This window comes from Heptranchias perlo, unplaced genomic scaffold, assembly GCF_035084215.1.
Source record: "Heptranchias perlo isolate sHepPer1 unplaced genomic scaffold, sHepPer1.hap1 HAP1_SCAFFOLD_188, whole genome shotgun sequence".
Classification (NCBI taxonomy): domain Eukaryota; kingdom Metazoa; phylum Chordata; class Chondrichthyes; order Hexanchiformes; family Hexanchidae; genus Heptranchias; species Heptranchias perlo.
In genome coordinates, this window is record NW_027139145.1 from 50,079 (window position 1) to 69,769 (window position 19,691).

A 19,691-nucleotide genomic window follows, 5' to 3' on the forward strand; every position below is an offset into this window, starting at 1 on the left:
CAGCCTGTCCATATCCTCTTGAAGTCTATCACTATCCTCACTGTTCGCTACACTTCCAAGTTTTGTATCATCTGCAAATTTTGAAATTGTGCCCAAGTCCAAGTCATTAATATATATCAAGAAATGCAGTGGTCCCTGCACTGACCCCTGGAGAACACCACTGTACACCTCCCTCCAGTCCAAAAAACAACCGTTCACCACGACTCTCTGTTTCCTGTCCCTTAGTCAATTCTGTATCCATGTTGCTACTGCCCCCTTTATTCCATGGGCTGCAATCTTGATGATAAGCCTACCATGAGGCACTTTATCAAACGCCTTTTGAAAGTCCATATACACCACATCAACTGCATTGCCCTCATCGACCCTCTCTGTTACCTCATCAAAAAACTCTATAAAGTTGGTTAAACACGATTTGCCTTTAACAAATCCATGCTGGCTTTCCCGAATCAATCCACACTTGTGAATCAAGAGGTGAAAGGGAGAGAGGAACTTAAAACATTTACAATCACCAAGGAAAAGGTTCTGAAAAAAATATTAGAACTAAAAGCTGACAAGTCCCCAGGTCCTGACGGATTTCATCCTAGGGTCTTAAAAGAAGTGGCTGCAGAGATAGTAGATGCATTGGTATTAATTTTCCAAAATTCCCCAGATTCTGGAAGGGTCCCATCAGATTGGAAAATAGCGAATGTAACTCCTCTATTCAAGAATGTAAACAATTTTACAACACCAAGTTATAGTCCAGCAATTTTATTTTAAATTCACAAGCTTTCGGAGACTTCCTCCTTCCTCAGGTAAATGTTCAGGAGCTCCTTGAAGCCTACGCATTTATACATATAGAACAATACATGGTGTTTACAGACTGCCCCTGCAACTGCCCGTTGCCAAGGCAATCACCGTGTTCAGACAGAGAGGTGTCACCTGCAGATCCCCCGAATACACATTCAACAAAAAAACAAACAGGGAAAAAAAACAGAGAAAAAAAACAGAGAGAGGCAGAAACATCCGGAAGGCAGAGAAAGCCAGCAAATGACCCATTATATTAAAAACAGATAACATTTGTTCGCTGGTGGGGTAACGTGTAGCGTGACATGAACCCAAGATCCCGGTTGAGGCCGGGATCTTGGGTTCCATATTCAAGAATGGAGGGAGAGAGAAAGCAGGAAACTACGGGACAGTTAGCTTAACATCTGTCATAGGGAAAATGCTAGAATCTATTATTAAGGAGGTTATAGCAGGGCACTTAGAAAATCTCAATGCAATCGGGCCGGGTCAACATGGCTTTGTGAAAGGGAAATTGTGTTTGACTAATTTATCAGAGTTCTTTGAGGAAGTAACAAGCAACGTGGATAAAGGGGATCCTGTGGATGGGGTGTACTTGGATTTCCAGAAGGCTTTTGACAAGGTGCCACATCAAAGGATACTTCACAAAATAAGAGCTCATGGTGTAGGGGGTAACATATTATCATGGATAAAGGATTGGTTAGCTAACAGGAAACAGAGAGTAGGCATAAATGGGTCATTTTCAGGTTGGCAAGATGTAACGAGTGGAGTGCCACAGGGATCAGTGCTTGGGCCTCAACTATTTACAATCTATATCAATGACTTGGATGAAGGGACCAAATGTATGGTTGCTAAATTTGCTGATGACACAAAGGTAGGTAGGAAAGTAAGTTATGAAGAGGACATAAGGAATCTGCAAAGGGATGTAGATAGGTTAAGTGAGTGGGCAAAAATTTGGCAGATGGAGAATAATGTGGGAAAATGTGAACTTGTCCACTTTGGCAGGAGGAATAGAAAAGCAGAATATTATTTAAATGGAGAGAGATTGCAGAACTCTGAGGTACAGACGATCTGGGTGTCCGAGTACATGAATCACAAAAAGTTAGTATGCAGGTACAGCAAGTGATTAGGAAGGCAAATGGAATGTTGTCATTTATTGCAAGGGGAATGGAATATAAAAGTAGAGATATTTTACTACAGTTGTACAGGGCATTGGTGAGACCACATCTAGAATACTGTGTGCAGTTTTGGTCTCCTTATTTCAGAAAGGACATAATTGCTTTAGAGGCAGTTCAGAGAAGGTTCACTCGACTGATTCCTGGGATGAGGGGGTTATCATTTGAGGAAAGGTTGGACAAGTTGGGCCTGTATACACTGGAGTTTAGAAGAATGAGAGGTGATCTTATTGAAATATATAAGATCCTGAGGGGACCAGAAGGGGTAGATACTGAGAGGATGTTTCCCCTTGTGGGAGAGACTAGAACTAGGGGCCACAGATTAAAAATAAGGGGTCTCCCATTTAAGACGGAGATGAGGAGAATTTTTTTCTCTCAGAGAGCGGTGAGTCTGTGGAACTCCCTTCCCCAGAGAGCGGTGGAGGCAGGGTCATTGAGTATTTTTAAAGCTGAGTTAGATAGATTCCTGATCAACCAGGGAGTCACAGGTTATAGTAGGTAGATGGGAAAGTAGGGTTAAGGTCACAATCAGATCAGCCATGATCTTATTAAATGGCAGGGCCAAATGGCCTACTCCTGCTCTATGTTCGTATATATGTTCATCCAAGTGACTGTTAATTCTGCCCTGGATTATAGTTTCTAAAAGTTTCCACTGAGGTTAAACTGACTGGCCTGTAGTTGCTGGGTTTATCCTTACACCATTTTTGAACAAGGGTGTAACATTTGCAATTCTCCAGTCCTCTGGCACCACCCCTGTATCTAAGGATGTTTGGAAGATTATGGCCAGTACCTCCGCAATTTCCACCCTTACTTCCCTCAGTAACCTAGGATGCATCCCATCCGGACCGGGTGATTTATCTACTTTAAGTACAGTCAGCCTTTCTAGTACCTCCTCTTTATCAATTTTTAGCCCATCCAGTATCTCAACTATATCTTCCTTTACTGAGACTCTGGCAGCATCTTCCTTGGTAAAGACAGATGCAAAGTACTCATTTAGCACCTCAACCATCCCCTCTGCCTCGGTGAGTAGATCTCCTTTTTGGTCCCTAATCGGCCCCACCCCTCCTCTTACCACCAGTTTACTGTTTACATGCCTGGAGAAGACTTTTGGATTCCCTTTTATGTTTGCCGCCAGTCTATTCTCACACTCTCTCTTTGCCCCTCTTATTTCCTTTTTCACTTCCCCTCTGAACTTTCTATATTCTGCCTGGTTCTCACTTGTGTTATCAACCTGACATCTGTCATATGCCCCTTTTTTCCATTTAAGCTTACTCACTATCTATTTCATCATCCAGGGAGCTCTGTCTTTAGTTGCCCCTTTCCCCCTCGTGGGAATGTACCCACACTCTACCTGAACCTCTTCAAAGGATGCCCACTGTTCAATTACAGTTTTGCCTGCCAATCATTGATACAATTTACCCGGGCCAGATCTGTTCTCATCCCACTGAAATTGGCCCTCCTCCAATTGAGTATTTTTACTTTAGGGTGGTCCTTTTCAATAGCTATTCTACTTTGATCGCTATTCCCTAACTGCGCTCCCACTGAGCCTTGCTCCACTTGGCCCGTCTCATTCCCCAGGACCAGATCCAGCAATGCCTCCTTCCTCATTGGGCCAGAAACGTACTGGTTAAGAAAGTTCTCCTGAACACATTTCAAAAATTCCTCCCTCTCTGTGCCCCTTATATTATTACTATCCCAGTCTATATTAGGGTAGTTGAAGTCTCCCATTATCACTACTCTATAGCTTTTGCACCTCTCTGTAATTTCCCTGCAAATTTGCTCCTCTATCTCCTTCCCACTAGTTGGTGGTCTATAGAATACACCCAGTAGTGTAATGGCACCTCTTTTGTTTCTTAACTCTAACCAAATAGATTCTGTCCTTGACCCCTCCAGGACATCCTCTCTCTCCAGTACTGCAATATTCTCCTTAATCAATACTGCCACCCCCCACCACTTTCTTTCCTTCCTTATCTTTCCTGAACACCTTGTATCCAGGAATATTTAGTACCAATCCTGCCCTTTTTTGAGCCAGATCTCCGTTATCTCCATGACATCATATTCCCATGTGACTATTTGCGCCTCAGCTCACCGACCTTATTTACCACACTTTGTGTGTTTACACACATGCTCTGTAAACCAGTTTTAGATGTTCTTGTACTCTCTCTAGTCTGAGCCCATCTAATACTGGACTATTACTTGCTCTCGTGCTATCATTCTCCCCCGATCCTTTGTGCCCCTTGTTTCTCCTTTCCAATTCTACATCCTGGTGCCCATCCCCCTGCCAAATTAGTTTGAACCCCCCCCCCACAGCACTAGTGAACCTCCCTGTGAGGACATCGGTCCCAGCTCCGTTGAGATGCAACCCGACCAGCCTGTACAGATCACAACTTCCCCAGCATTGTTCCCAATGCCCCAGGAATCTAAAGCCCTCCCTCCTGCACCATCTCTCCAGCCACACATTTATCTGCTCTATCTTCCTATTTCTATACTCATTAACGCGTGACACGGGGAATAATCCGGAGATTAATATGTTAGGAGGTCCTGCTTCTTAATCTCTTTCCTAACTGCTTAAACTCTGCCTGCAGGACCTCATCCCTCTTTCTACCTATGTCGTTGGTACCGATATAGACCACGACCTCTGACCCCCCCCACCCCCCCCCGCAGAATGTTCTCCAGCCGCTCAGTGACATCAGGGAGGCAACATACCATCCTGGAATCACCTCTGCAGCCGCAGAAATGCCTGTCTGTTCCCCGAACCATAGAATCAAAGTGCAGTTGGGAGCCTGATTTAAATGTAACGCTGGCTGGTTGGGATTCCCGTTGGCTTTCCCATCCAGCAGCCGGCCAGCATGTCAATCTAGTCGGCTTCCGGGCGGGAAATAGAATTCAAAAATGATAAAACGGTCCTGCAGTTAAACTCGGCAGGACCTCCGCGTTCACGGGATTTCCAGGATTCCCTGCTCCCTCCCCGCCTCCCTCCCCCCACCCACGTAAATATCAGAGCCACTTGTTCAATGAGTGAGTGGTCAATCCATGGACCAGGCTCCCTAGAGTTATGATGGAGTTCGTGTAGATTCATTCAAATGCAAATGAGCTAGATTTCTTTCAGAAATCAACATTTTGGGAAACAACAGATGATTAATTTGAGACATGACATGCGGGAAGTGTGGGAGGCACAGGAGGAAGAGGTGAGTTTGGACCTCTGGTTCCCAAAGCTCTCCACCACTGGGGGTTTCCTCACCTCATGTCTGGGTCTGTTGGAGACACACTGACAGAGGTCAACAACTCCATTATCATTGTATCATGTAACAAAGCAGCAGGAGAACCAGGGGGACATTGGTTTTGTTTCCTCTAGCAATTCTTATGTTCCTGTGTTGAAGAGGAGGTAAGAGGAGTGGAGAAGGAGTTGGGGAGAGGCTGAGGAGAAGGAGTCAGAGGAGAAGGGGCGAGGCGGAGGAGGAGTCAGAGGAGAAGTGGAGAGGCTGAGGAGAAGGAGAAGGGGAGAGGCTGAGGAGAAGGAGTCAGAGGAGCAGGGGAGAGGCTGAGGTGAGATATGGTGATAAGACGATTGGGCTAGCATGGTGGTTTGTGTAAACAGATTGAGGAAATCATAGCCAAGTAATACGGCAACAGTAAAGCGTAAAATGTCATCAGTGGTGAGGAAGGTTTAACTCCACGCATTAATTCGCACCTGTTCTAACAATCTCTCAGGGCCCAATCTCTCACCTGTTCTAACAATCTCTCAGGGCCCAATCTCTCACCTGTTCTAACAATCTCTCTGGGCCCAATCTCATACCTGTTCTCACAATCTCTCAGGTCCCAATCTCTCACCTGTTCTAACAATCTCTCAGATCCCAATCTTTCAACTGTTTTAACAATCCCTCAGATCCCAATCTCTCACCTGTTCTAACAATCTCTCTGGGCCCAATCTCATACCTGTTCTCACAATCTCTCAGGTCCCAATCTCTCACCTGTTCTAACAATCTCTCAGGGCCCAATCTCTCACCTGTTCTAACAATCTCTCAGGGCCCAATCTCTCACCTGTTCTAACAATCTCTCAGATCCCAATCTCTCACCTGTTCTAACAATCCCTCAGATCCCAATCTCTCACCTGTTCTAACAATCCCTCAGATCCCAATCTCTCACCTGTTCTAACAATCTCTCTGGGCCCAATCTCACACCTGTTCTAACCGTCCCTGGCCAGACAGAATGTTTCACCAATTTTTATTGTCTGCGTACCCAGCGACTCCCATGTTCTATCAGTGTCGGTACTGAATTCATCCGTTCTCTCTCACTATCCAATGTGACAGCCATTTTCACGAGTATGTCAGTAGCGATCCAGTCACATGGTCTTGCAGTGTCACAGTATCCAATGGTTGTGCACACATTCATTTGCTTTCCAGCTTCATTTTCGGGAAAAAATTGCTATTATTATCGGTGTTTAGGTGTGATAATTAAACCTTGCCGTTATTATCGGTGTTTAGGTGTGATAATTAAACCTTGCCGTTATTATCGGTGTTTAGGTGTGATAATTAAACCTTGCCGTTATTATCGGTGTTTAGGTGTGATAATTAAGTCGGTGAAATAGTGAACTTCAATCCCAACACATCGTACAATCCAACGTGTATCAGAAGGACGAAGGGATGCATCATTTCAAAACTTTGGTTGCCATTATTTAGGATGAAAGAGAATTATTCTTGCATTGTTTGTTACTGATTTTGTTTTCATTACTTTCCATGCTCTCTCTCTCGTTCTTATATCTTTCTCTTTTTTTCATCTTGGCATGTTTATCTGTAATATTTTTCTCAAACTCTTCGTTTATCCAACTTTGACTGTGCTTCACATTTTTCTCTCTTGGTCTGCCTCTGCCTCTCTGCACCCATGTATCCCTCCATGTATCCCTCCATCTCTGTATCGATCTGTATACATTTTTTTCTGTATCTCGGTCTCTATATCTTTCTCTGCCATTCTCTCTGTACCCTGTCGCCCTATCTGCCTCGCTCACTCTTTGCCTTCTTGTCTGTTTCTCTCTCTGTGACTGTCTCTTTCTCCCCTTTTTGTGTGACTTTCTTGGTAATTTTGGTCTATATGTCTCTAACATCTTCTCAAACTCTGTCTCCATCTGCCTGCCCCTCACTTGTTCCCTCTGGGCCCCTGTCTCACTGTCTGTTGGTCTCTTCCTCTATCTCAATCACCACACCTCCCCTCTCTGCCTCTATCTCTCCTTCTCTCTCACTCTGTCGATGTCACTTTGTATCTCTTTGGCTGTATTGCTTTTCCTTTTCCCAATAGCCTGAAGAGCAATTATTTGACAGATGAGTGTTGCGGGGATCTTGTTTCTGCTCTTTGTGTGAAGAGTACCCTTAAATACCTGGATCTCTCCTTCAACGGACTCACAGACAAATCTCTGGACCACTTTCACCGCCTCGTACTGAGCTGTGCCAGTTTGGAGGAGATTACGTAAGCGTTTTAGTTTTTTTTCTGCCTTGCATTTATTTATCATCTGTGGATAATTGTCAAATAAAATGTTTAATAAATGTTGTCTTCATGAACTAACATGTCAAGGACATGATGTTAATCGACTTTTTGTTGATATAACTGAGTGGACATTCCCTTTCCCTTATGACAGTTCGGGCTCCAGGGCAATATAAACTAAACGGTACAATTTTAAATGGGGTGCATTACAATCGTAGAATGGTTACAGCACAGATGGAGGCCATTCAGCCCATCGAGCCTGTGCCGGCTCTTTGCAAGAGCAATCCAGTGAGTCCCATTCCCTCAGCTCTTTCCCTGTAGCCCTGCAAATATTCTCCCTTCAAGTATTTATCCAATTCCTTTTTGAAAGCCATGATTGAATCTGCCTCCACCACCCTTTCAAGCAGCACATTCCAGATCATCAATACTCACTGCATTTAAAAAAAAAAGTTTTTCCTCATGTCGCCTTTGGTTCTTTTGCCAATCACCTTAAATCTGTGTCCTCCGATTCTCGACCCTTCCACCAATGGGAACAGTTTCTCTTTATTTACTTTATCTGAACCCTTCATGATTTTGAATCCCTCCATTAAATCTCCTCTCAACCTTCTCTGTTCCAAGGAGAACAACCCCAGCTTCTCCAGTCTATCCACGTAACTAAAGTCCCTCATCCCTGGAATCATTCCAGTAAATCTCTTCTGCACCCTCTCTAAGGCCTTCACATCTTTCCTGAAGTGTGTTGCCCAGAACTGGACACAATACTCCAGTTGTGGCCGAACCAGTGTTTTATAAAGGTTCATCATAACCTCCTTGCTTTTGTACTCTGTGCCTCTATTTATAAAGCCCAGGACCCCGTATGCTTTTTTAACCGCTTTCTCAACCTGTCCTGCCACCTTCAATGATTTGTGTACATATACCCCCAGGTCTCTCTATTCCTGTACCCCCTTTAGAATTGTACCATTTAGTTTATATTGCCTCTCCTCGTTCTTCCTGCCAAAATATGTCACTTCGCATTTCTCCGCGTTAAATTTCATCTGCCACGTGTCTGCCCATTCCACCCCATAGGGGTCCATGTACATAGATCTATCTACCCTATCAGTTCCTGAAGGACATAGCTGCTAGACTGGGCCTGCGGCAGGTGGTGAGCGAACCAACACGAGGGAAAAACTTACTTGACCTCGTCCTCACCAATCTACCTGTCGCAAATGCATCTGTCCATGACAGTATTGGTAGGAGTGACCACCGCACAGTCCTCGTGGAGATGAAATCCCGTCTTCGCACTGAGGACACCATCCAACGTGTTGTGTGGCACTACCACCGTGCTAAATGGGATAGATTCAGAACAGATCTAGCAGCTCAAAACTGGGCATCCATGAGGCGCAGTGGGCCATCAGCTGCAGCAGAATTGTATTCCAGCACAATCTGTAGCCTCATGGCACGGCATATTCCTCACTCTACCATTACCAACAAGCCAGGGGATCAACCCTGGTTCAATGAGGAGTGTGGAAGAGCATGCCAGGAACAGCACCAGGCGTACCTAAAAATGAGGTGCCAACCTGGTGAAGCGACAACTCAGGACTACATGCATGCTAAACAGCGGAAGCAACATGCTATAGACAGAGCTAAGCGATTCCACAACCAACGGATCAGATCAAAGCTCTGCAGTCCTGCCACATCCAGTTGTGAATGGTGGTGGACAATTAAACAACTAACGGGAGGAGGAGGCTCTGCAAACATCCCCATTCTCAATGATGGCGGAGTCCAGCACGTGAGTGCAAAAGACAAGGCTGAAGCGTTTGCAACCATCTTCAGCCAGAAGTGCCGAGTGGATAATCCATCTCAGCCTCCTCCCGATATCCCCACCATCACGGAAGCCAGTCTTCAGCCAATTCGATTCACTCCACGTGATATCAAGAAACGGCTGAGTGCACTGGATACAGCAAAGGCTATGGGCCCCGACAACATCCCAGCTGTAGTGCTGAAGACTTGTGCTCCAGAACTAGCTGCGCCTCTAGCCAAGCTGTTCCAGTACAGCTACAACACTGGCATCCACCCGACAATGTGGAAAATTGCCCAGGTATGTCCTGTCCACAAAAAGCAGGACAAATCCAATCCGGCCAATTACCGCCCCATCAGTCCACTCTCAATCATCAGCAAAGTGATGGAAGGTGTCGTCGACAGTGCTATCAAGCAGCACTTACTCACCAATAACCTGCTCACCGATGCTCAGTTTGGGTTCCGCCAGGACCACTCGGCTCCAGACCTCATTACAGCCTTGGTCCAAACATGGACAAAAGAGCTGAATTCCAGAGGTGAGGTGAGAGTGACTGCCCTTGACATCAAGGCAGCATTTGACCGAGTGTGGCACCAAGGAGCCCTAGTAAAATTGAAGTCAATGGGAATCAGGGGGAAAACTCTCCAGTGGCTGGAGTCATACCTGGCACAAAGGAAGATGGTAGTGGTTGTTGGAGGCCAATCATCTCAGCCCCAGGGCATTGCTGCAGGAGTTCCTCAGGGCAGTGTCCTAGGCCCAACCATCTTCAGCTGCTTCATCAATGACCTTCCCTCCATCATAAAGTCAGAAATGGGGATGTTCGCTGATGACTGCACAGTGTTCAGTTCCATTCGCAACCCCTCAGATAATGAAGCAGTCCGAGCCTGCATGCAGCAAGACCTGGACAACATCCAGGCTTGGGCTCATAAGTGGCAAGTAACATTCGTGCCAGATAAGTGCCAGGCAATGACCATCTCCAACAAGAGAGAGTCTAACCACCTCCCCTTGACATTCAACGGCATTACCATCGCCGAATCCCCCACCATCAACATCCTGGGGGTCATCATTGACCAGAAACTTAACTGGACCAGCCATATAAATACTGTGGCTACAAGAGCAGGTCAGAGGCTGGGTATTCTGCGGCGAGTGACTCACCTCCTGACTCCCCAAAGCCTTTCCACCATCTACAAGGCACAAGTCAGGAGTGTGATGGAATACTCTCCACTTGCCTGGATGAGTGCAGCTCCAACAACACTCAAGAAGCTCGACACCATCCAAGATAAAGCAGCCCGCTTGATTGGCACCCCATCCACCACCCTAAACATTCACTCCCTTCACCACCGGCGCACTGTGGCTGCAGTGTGTACCATCCACAGGATGCACTGCAGCAACTCGCCAAGGCTTCTTCGACAGCACCTCCCAAACCCGCGACCTCGACCACCTAGAATGACAAAGGCAGCAGGCGCATGGGAACAACACCACCTGCACATTCCCCTCCAAGTCACACACCATCCCGACTTGGAAATATATCACCGTTCCTTCATTGTCGCTGGGTCAAAATCCTGGAACTCCCTTCCTAACAGCACTGTGGGAGAACCGTCACCACACGGACTGCAGCGGTTCAAGAAGGCGGCTCACCACCACCTTCTCTAGGGCAATTAGGGATGGGCAATAAATGCCGGCCTCGCCAGCGACGCCCACATCCCGTGAATGAATAAAAAAAATATATATATATCTTGAAAACTTCGATCAAATCACCCCTTAATCTTCTAAATTCCAGGGAATACAACCCTAGTTGGTGTAATCTCTCCTCGTAATTTAACCCTTGGAGACCAGGTATCATTCTAGTAAATCTACGCTGCACTCCCTCCAAGGCCAGTATATCCTTCCGAACGTGCGGTGCCCAGAACTGAACACAGTACTCCAGGTGTGGTCTAACCAGGTCTTTGTATAGCTGCAGCATAACCTCTACCCCCTTGTATTCTAGTCCTCTAGACAGAAAGGCCAGCATTCCATTAGCCTTTTTGATTATTTTCTGTGCCTGTCCATGACATTTTAATGATCTATGTACATGGACCCCTAAGTCTCTTTGGACAGCCACTGTTTCAAGCTTTTCTACATTTAGAAAGTACTCTGATCTATCCTTTATAGGTCCAAAGTAGATGGCCTCACACTTGCCTAAATTGAAAATCATTTGCCACAGTTTTGCCCATTCACTTTTCGATTAATATCTCTCTGTAATTTTATGCTTCCATCTACACTACTTACAATGCTGCCTATCATTGTGTCATTGGCAAACTTGGATATGTGGCTCTCTGTCCCGTCATCTAAGTCATTAATAAATACAGTGAATAGTTGAGGCCCCAACACAGATCCCTGTGGGACCCCACGAGTCACATCCTGCCAATTTGAGTACCTGCCCATTATCCCTACTTTCTGTCTCCTGCCGCTCAGCCAATTTCCTAACCAGGTCAATAATTTACCCTCACTTTCATGAGCTTCAACTTCAGCTAACAGTCTCTAAGAATCTCTTGATACACTGCCTGAAAGGTGCAAGCAAATTCAATAGCAACTTTCAAAAGGGAATTGCATAAATACTTTAAAGGGAGAACATTGCAGGCCTTGGGGAAAGAGGTGGGGCATGGGACTAATTTGATACCCATTTCAAAGAGCCAGCACTTTTCAATGGGCTGAATGACCTCCTTCTGTACTGTAAGATTCTATGATGTACATGTGGTTTTACTGATGTTGTATTCACTTGATTTCATTATCTTGCGCTTCTAACCACAATCACTGGGTTTCCTTATTTTGATAATTTTCCAAATGCCCCACTCTTCACTTCCCATTATAGAGAGAGAGAAGCAGAGGCAGACAAGGCAGATAGATGGACAGATACAGCAAGAAAGACAAAGCAACAGTCAGCGATAGAAGGACCGAAAGAGAAAAATATCAATGAAAAGAAAAATAGAAATGGAGAGATAGATAGGAAGAGTGAGACAGAAAGATAGAGACAGAAACAGAGAGAGATACAGAAAAAAAAAGTGATGGAAAGAGAGGGAGAAAGAGAGGGAGAAATTGAGATATACAGTGAGGAAAAAAATAGAGGGGAGAGGGAGAAAGATAAAGGTAGTTAAACAGATAGTGATAGAGATAAAAAAAATACAGAAATGGAACGAGAAATATTGTAAGAGAGAGGCAGAGAGGGAAGGAAACATCAATCAAAAGAAAAGAGAGACGGAGTCAGAGTGATAGGGATAGAGATCGAGACATTATAAACAGAGATAGAGATGGAGACATTATATACAGGGATTGAGATGGAGACATCATATCAAGGGATAGAGATGGAGACAATATAAACAGAGATAGAGATGGAGATATTATATACAGGGATTGAGATGGAGACATTATATACAGGGATTGAGACGAAGAAATTATATACAGGGATTGAGACGAAGACATTATAAACAGGGATAGAGATGGAGACATTATATACAGGGATAGAGATGGAGACTTTATATACAGGGATAGAGATGGAGACACTATATACAGGGATAGAGATGGAGACATTACATACAGGGATAGAGATGGAGACATTAGATACCGGGATAGAGATGGAGACATTATAAACAGGGATAGAGATGGAGACATTATATGAAGAGATGGAGATGGAGACAGTATATACAGGGATAGAGATGGAGACATTATATACAGGGATAGAGATGGAGACATTATATACAGGGATAGAGATGGAGACATTATATACAGGGATAGAGATGGAGACATTATATACAGGGATAGAGATGGAGACATTAGATACCGGGATAGAGATGTAGACAATATATACAGGGATTTAGATGGAGGCATTATAAACAGGGATAGAGATGGAGACATTATAAAAAGGGATAGAGATGGAGGCATCATATAAAGGGATAGAGATGGAGACATCATATAAAAGGATAGAGATGGAGACATCATATAAAGGGATAGAGATGGAGACATTAGAAACAGAGATAGAGATGGAGACATTATATACAGGGATAGAGATGGAGACACTATATACAGGGATAGAGATGGAGACATTATATACAGGGATAGAGATGGAGACATTAGATACCGGGATAGAGATGGAGACATTATAAACAGGGATAGAGATGGAGACATTATATGAAGAGATGGAGATGGAGACAGTATATACAGGGATAGAGATGGAGACATTATATACAGGGATAGAGATGGAGACATTATATACAGGGATAGAGATGGAGACATTATATACAGGGATAGAGATGGAGACATTATATACAGGGATAGAGATGGAGACATTAGATACCGGGATAGAGATGGAGACAATATATACAGGGATTTAGATGGAGGCATTATAAACAGGGATAGAGATGGAGACATTATAAAAAGGGATAGAGATGGAGGCATCATATAAAGGGATAGAGATGGAGACATCATATAAAAGGATAGAGATGGAGACATCATATAAAGGGATAGAGATGGAGACATTAGAAACAGAGATAGAGATGGAGACATTATATACAGGGATAGAGATGGAGACATCAGATACAGGGATTGAGATAGAGACATTAGATACAGGGATAGAGATGGAGACTTTGTAAACAGGGATAGAGATTAAGATTTTGTATACAGGGATAGAGATGGAGACATTATATATAGGGAAAGAGATGGAGACATTATAAACAGGGATAGAGATGGAGACCTTCATTCGAGGGATAGAGATGGAGACCTTCTTTAGAGGGATAGAGTTGGTGACATCATATAAAGGGATAGAGATGGAGACATTAAAGACAGGGATGGAGATGGGGACATTATGTACAAGTTTAGAGATGGAGACATTACAAACAGGGATAGAGATGGAGACAATATATGGAGGGATAGAGATGGAGACACTCTACAGGGATAGAGATGCAGAAATTATAAACAGAGATAGAGATTGTGATATTATATACAGCGGTCGAAATTGAGATAATATATACAGGGATAGAGATGGAGACTTAATGTACAGGGATAGAGATGGAGACATTGTATACAGGGATAGAGGTGGAGATAATACTTGGATATAGCGATTGAGACATCATATTAAGGGATAGAGATGGAGATATCATAAAAAGGGATAGAGATGGAGACATCATATAAAAGGATAGAGATGGAGACATCACTTAAAGGGATAGAGATGGAGACATCACTTAAAGGGATAGAGATGGAGACATCATATAAAGGGATAGAGATGGAGACATCATATCAAGGGATAGAGATGGAGACATTAGATACAGGGATAGAGATGGAGACATTTGATACAGGGATTGAGATAGAGACATTATATACAGGGGTAGAGATGGAGACATTATAAACAGGGAAAGAGATGGAGACAATATGTACAGGGATTTAGATGGAGACATTATAAACAGGGATAGAGATGGAGACAATATATACAGGGATTTAGATGGAGACATTATAAACAGGGATAGAGATGGAGACATTATAAACAGGGATAGAGATGGAAACATTATAAACAGGGATAGAGATGGAGACATTATAAACAGGGAAAGAGATGGAGACAATATATACAGGGATAGAGATGGAGACATTATATCAAGGGATAGAGATGGAGACGTGACATACAGGGATAAAGACGGAGACATCATATAAAGGGATAGAGATGGAGACATCATATAAAGGGATAGAGATGGAGACATCATATAAAGGGATAGAGATGGAGACATCATATAAAGGGATAGAGATGGAGAAATCATATAAAGGGATAGAGATGGGGACATTATATACATGGATGGAGATGGAGACATTGGAAACAGAGATAGAGAGGGAGACATTATGTACAGGGATAGAGATGGAGACATTGTATACAGGGATAGAGATGGAGACATTATATACAGGGATAGAGATGGATGCATTATGAACAGGGATGGAAATGGAGACAATATATACAAGGATTTAGATGGAGGTATTATTAACAGGGATAGAGATGGAGACCTTCTTTAGAGGGATAGAGATGGAGACATTCTTTAGAGGGCTAGAGTTGGAGGCCTTCATTAGAGGGATAGAGATGGAGACGTTCTTTAGAGGGATAGAGATGGAGACCTTCTTTTGTGGGAAAGGTATGGAGACCTTTATTAGAGGGTAAGAGATGGATACCTTCTTTGGAGGGATAGAGATTGGAGACCTTCTTTGGACGGATAGAGATGGAGTCATCATACAAAAGGGATAGGGATGGAGACATAATATAGAGGGATAGAGATGGAGACAATATTTTGAGGGATAGAGATGGAGACACTCTACAGGGATAGAGATGCAGACATTATAAACAGGGGTAGAGATTGTTATATTATATAAAGCGGTAGAAATTTAGATAATATATACAGGGATAGAGATGGAGACTTAATATACAGTGATTGAGATGCAGACTTAATATACAGGGATAGATTTGGAGACATTGTATACAGGGATAGAAATGGAGACATTATATACAGGGATAGAGATGGAGACATTGCATACAGGGATAGAGATGGAGACATTATATAAAGGGATAGAGATGGAGACATTGTATACAGGGATAGAGATGGAGACATTGTATACAGGGAGAGAGATGGAGACATTATATACAGGGATCGAGATGGAGATACTATATACAGGGATAGAGATGCAGACATTCTTTAGAGTGATTGAGATGGAGACATCATATAAAGGGATAGAGATGGAGACATTACATACAGGGAAAGAAATGGAGACATTATATAAAGAGATAGAGAAGGAGACATTATATAAAGGGATAGAGATGGAGACATTATATACAGAGATAGAGATAGAGACATTATATACCGGGGTAGAGATGGAGAAATTATAAACAGGGATAGAGATGGAGACCTTCTCCAGAGGGATAGAGATGGATTCCTTCTTTAGAGGGATAGAGATGGAGACATTCTTTAGAGGGATAGAGATGGAGACCTTCCTTAGAGGGATAGAGGTGGAGACCTTCTTTGGAGGGATAGAGATTGAGACATTCTTTGGAGGGATAGAGATGGAGACATTCTTTAGAGTGATTGAGATGGAGACATCATATAAAGGGATAGAGATGGAGACATTACATACAGGGAAAGAAATGGAGACATTATATAAAGGGATAGAGAAGGAGACATTATATAAAGGGATAGAGATGGAAACATTATTTTACGGGATATAGGTGGAGACATTATATACAGAGATAGAGATGGAGACATTATATAGAGGGATAGTGAAGGAAGCACTCAACAGGGATTGACATGCAGACATTATAAACAGAGATGGAGATTGTGATATTATGTACAGCGGTAGAAATTGAGATAATATATACAGGTATAGAGATGGAGACTCAATATACAGGGATAGAGATGGTGACATTATATGCAGAGATAGAGATGGAGACATTATATACAGAGATAGAGATGGAGACTTTATCTACAGGGTTTGAGATGGACACAATATTTTCAGGGATTGAGATGGAGACATTGTCTTCAGAGATAGAGATGGAGACATTGTATACAGGGAGAGAGATGGAGACTTTATCTCCAGGGATAGAAATGGAGACATTGTATACAGGGATAGAGATGGAGACATTATATAAAGGGATCGAGATGGAAACATTCTTTTAAGGGATATAGGTGGAGACATTATATACAGAGATAGAGATGGAGACATTATATACAAGGATGGAGATGGAGACTTTATCTACAGGGTTTGAGATGGAGACAATATATACAGGGATTGAGATGGAGACATTGTCTTCAGAGATAGAGATGGAGACATTGTATACAGGGAGAGAGATGGAGACATTATATAAAGGGATAGAGATGGAGACATTGTATACAGGAATATAGATGGAGACATTGTATACAGGGAGAGAGATGGAGTCATTGTAAAAAGGGATAGAAATGGAGATATTATATACATGGATAGAGTTGGAGACATTGTACACAGGGATTGAGATGGAAACATTATATAAAGGGATAGAGATGGAGACATTGTATACAGGGATAGAAATGGAGACATTATATACAGGGATAGAGATGGAGACATTGCATACAGGGATAGAGATGGAGACATTATATAAAGGGATAGAGATGGAGACATTGTATACAGGGATAGAGATGGAGACATTGTATACAGGGAGAGAGATGGAGACATTATATACAGGGATCGAGATGGAGATACTATATACAGGGATAGAGATGCAGACATTGGAAACAGGGATAGAGATGGAGACATTATATAAAAGGATAGAAATGGAGACATTGTATACAGGGATCGAGATGGAGACATTGAATACAGGGATAGAAATGGAGTCATTGTATACAGGGATAGAAATGGAGACATTATGTACAGGGATAGAGATGGAGACATTGTATACAGGGATAGAGATCGAGACATTTGATACAGGGAAAGAGATGGAGACATTGTATACAGGGAGAGAAATGGAGACATTGTGTACAGGGATCGAGCTGGAGATACTATATACAGGGATAGAGATGGAGACATTGTATACAGGGATAGAGATGGAGACATTATCTAAAAGGATAGAGATGGAGACATTGTATACAGGGATAGAGATGGAGACATTGTATACAGGGAGAGACATGGAGACATTGTATACAGGGATCGAGATGGAGATACTATATACAGGGATAGAGATGGAGACATTGTATACAGGGATAGAGATGGAGACATTATATAAAGGGATAGAAATGGAGACATTATATGCGGGGATAGAGATGGCGACAATATATACAGGGCTTTAGATGGTGACATTATAAACAGGGAAAGCGATGGAGACCTTCTTTAGAGGGTTAGAGATGGAGACCATCTTTAGCGTGATAGTGATGGAGACCTTATATACAGGGATAGAGATGGGGACATTATGTACAATTTTAGAGATGGAGATATTACATACAGGGATAGAGATGGAGACAAAATATCGAGGGATAGTGAAGGAAACACTCAACAGGGATAGACATGCAGACATTATAAACAGAGGTGGAGATTGTGATATTATGTACAGCGGTAGAAATTGAGATAATATATACAGGGATAGAGATGGAGACATTATATACAGGGATAGAGATGGAGACATTATATACAGGGATAGAGATGGAGACATTATATACAGAGATAGAGATAGAGACATTATATACCGGGGTAGAGATGGAAAAATTATAAACAGCGATAGAGATGGAGACCTTCTCTAGAGGGATAGAGATGGAGACCTTCTTTGGAGGGATAGAGATGGAGACATTCTTTTGAGGGATAGAGTTGGAGACCTTCTTTAGAGGGATAGAGGTGGAGACCTTCTTTAGAGGGATAGAGATGGAGACCTTCTTTAGAGGGATAGAGATGGAGACCTTCTTTGGAGGGATAGAGATTGAGACATTCTTTAGAGGGATAGAGATGGAGACCTTCTTTAGAGGGATAGAGATGGAGACATTCTTTAGAGTGATTGAGATGGAGACCTTCTTTGGAGGGATAGTGATGGAGACATTCTTTAGAGGGATAGAGATGGAGACATCATATAAAGGGATAGAGATGGAGACATTACATACAGGGAAAGAAATGGAGACATTATATAAAGGGATAGAGATGGAGACATTATATAAAGGGATAGAGATGGAAACATTCTTTTACGGGATATAGGTGGAGACATTATATACAGAGATAGAGATGGAGACATTATATAGAGGGATAGTGAAGGAAACACTCAACAGGGATAGACATGCAGACATTGTCAACAGAGATGGAGATTGTGATATTATGTGCAGCGGTAGAAATTGAGATAATATATACAGGGATAGAGATGGAGACTTAATATACAGGGATAGAGATGGTGACATTATATGCAGAGATAGAGATGGAGACATTATATACAGAGATAGAGATGGAGACATTATATACAGGGATAGAGATGGAGACATTATATACAGGGATAGAGATGGAGACATTATGTACAGAGATTGAGATAGAGACATTATATACCGGGGTAGAGATTGAGAAATTATAAACAGGGATAGAGATGGAGACCTTCTCTAGAGGGATAGAGATGGATACCTTCTTTGGAGGGATAGAGATGGAGACATTCTTTGGAGGGATAGAGATGGAGACCTTCTTTAGAGGGATAGAGATGGAGACCTTCTTTAGAGGGATTGAGATCGAGACCTTCTTTTGAGAGATAGAGATGGAGACCTTCTTTAAAGAGATAGAGATGGAGACATCATATAAAGGGATAGAGATGGAGACATTACATACAGGGAAAGAAATGGAGACAATATATAGAGGGATAGAGATGGATACACTCTGCAGGGATAGAGATGCAGACATTATATACAGGGATAGAGATGGAGACACCATATCCAGGGATAGTGATGTAGACATTATCTACACGGATAGAGGTGGAGACATTATATACAGGGATAGAGATGGAG

At 42.9% G+C, this 19,691-nt stretch overlaps 1 protein-coding gene across 1 annotated transcript in view; it reads left to right on the forward strand.

The window, feature by feature from the left end:
• The window catches only part of LOC137309877 (NACHT, LRR and PYD domains-containing protein 5-like), a gene marked incomplete at its 5' end in the record, with an annotated part of 115,776 nt that overhangs the window by 46,775 nt on the left and 49,310 nt on the right, over positions 1–19,691 (forward strand). The window contains one exon of the mRNA XM_067977892.1: positions 7,248–7,415. Within this exon, the coding sequence (XP_067833993.1) occupies positions 7,248–7,415 (168 nt within the window). The remainder of the gene's footprint in view (positions 1–7,247; positions 7,416–19,691) is intronic.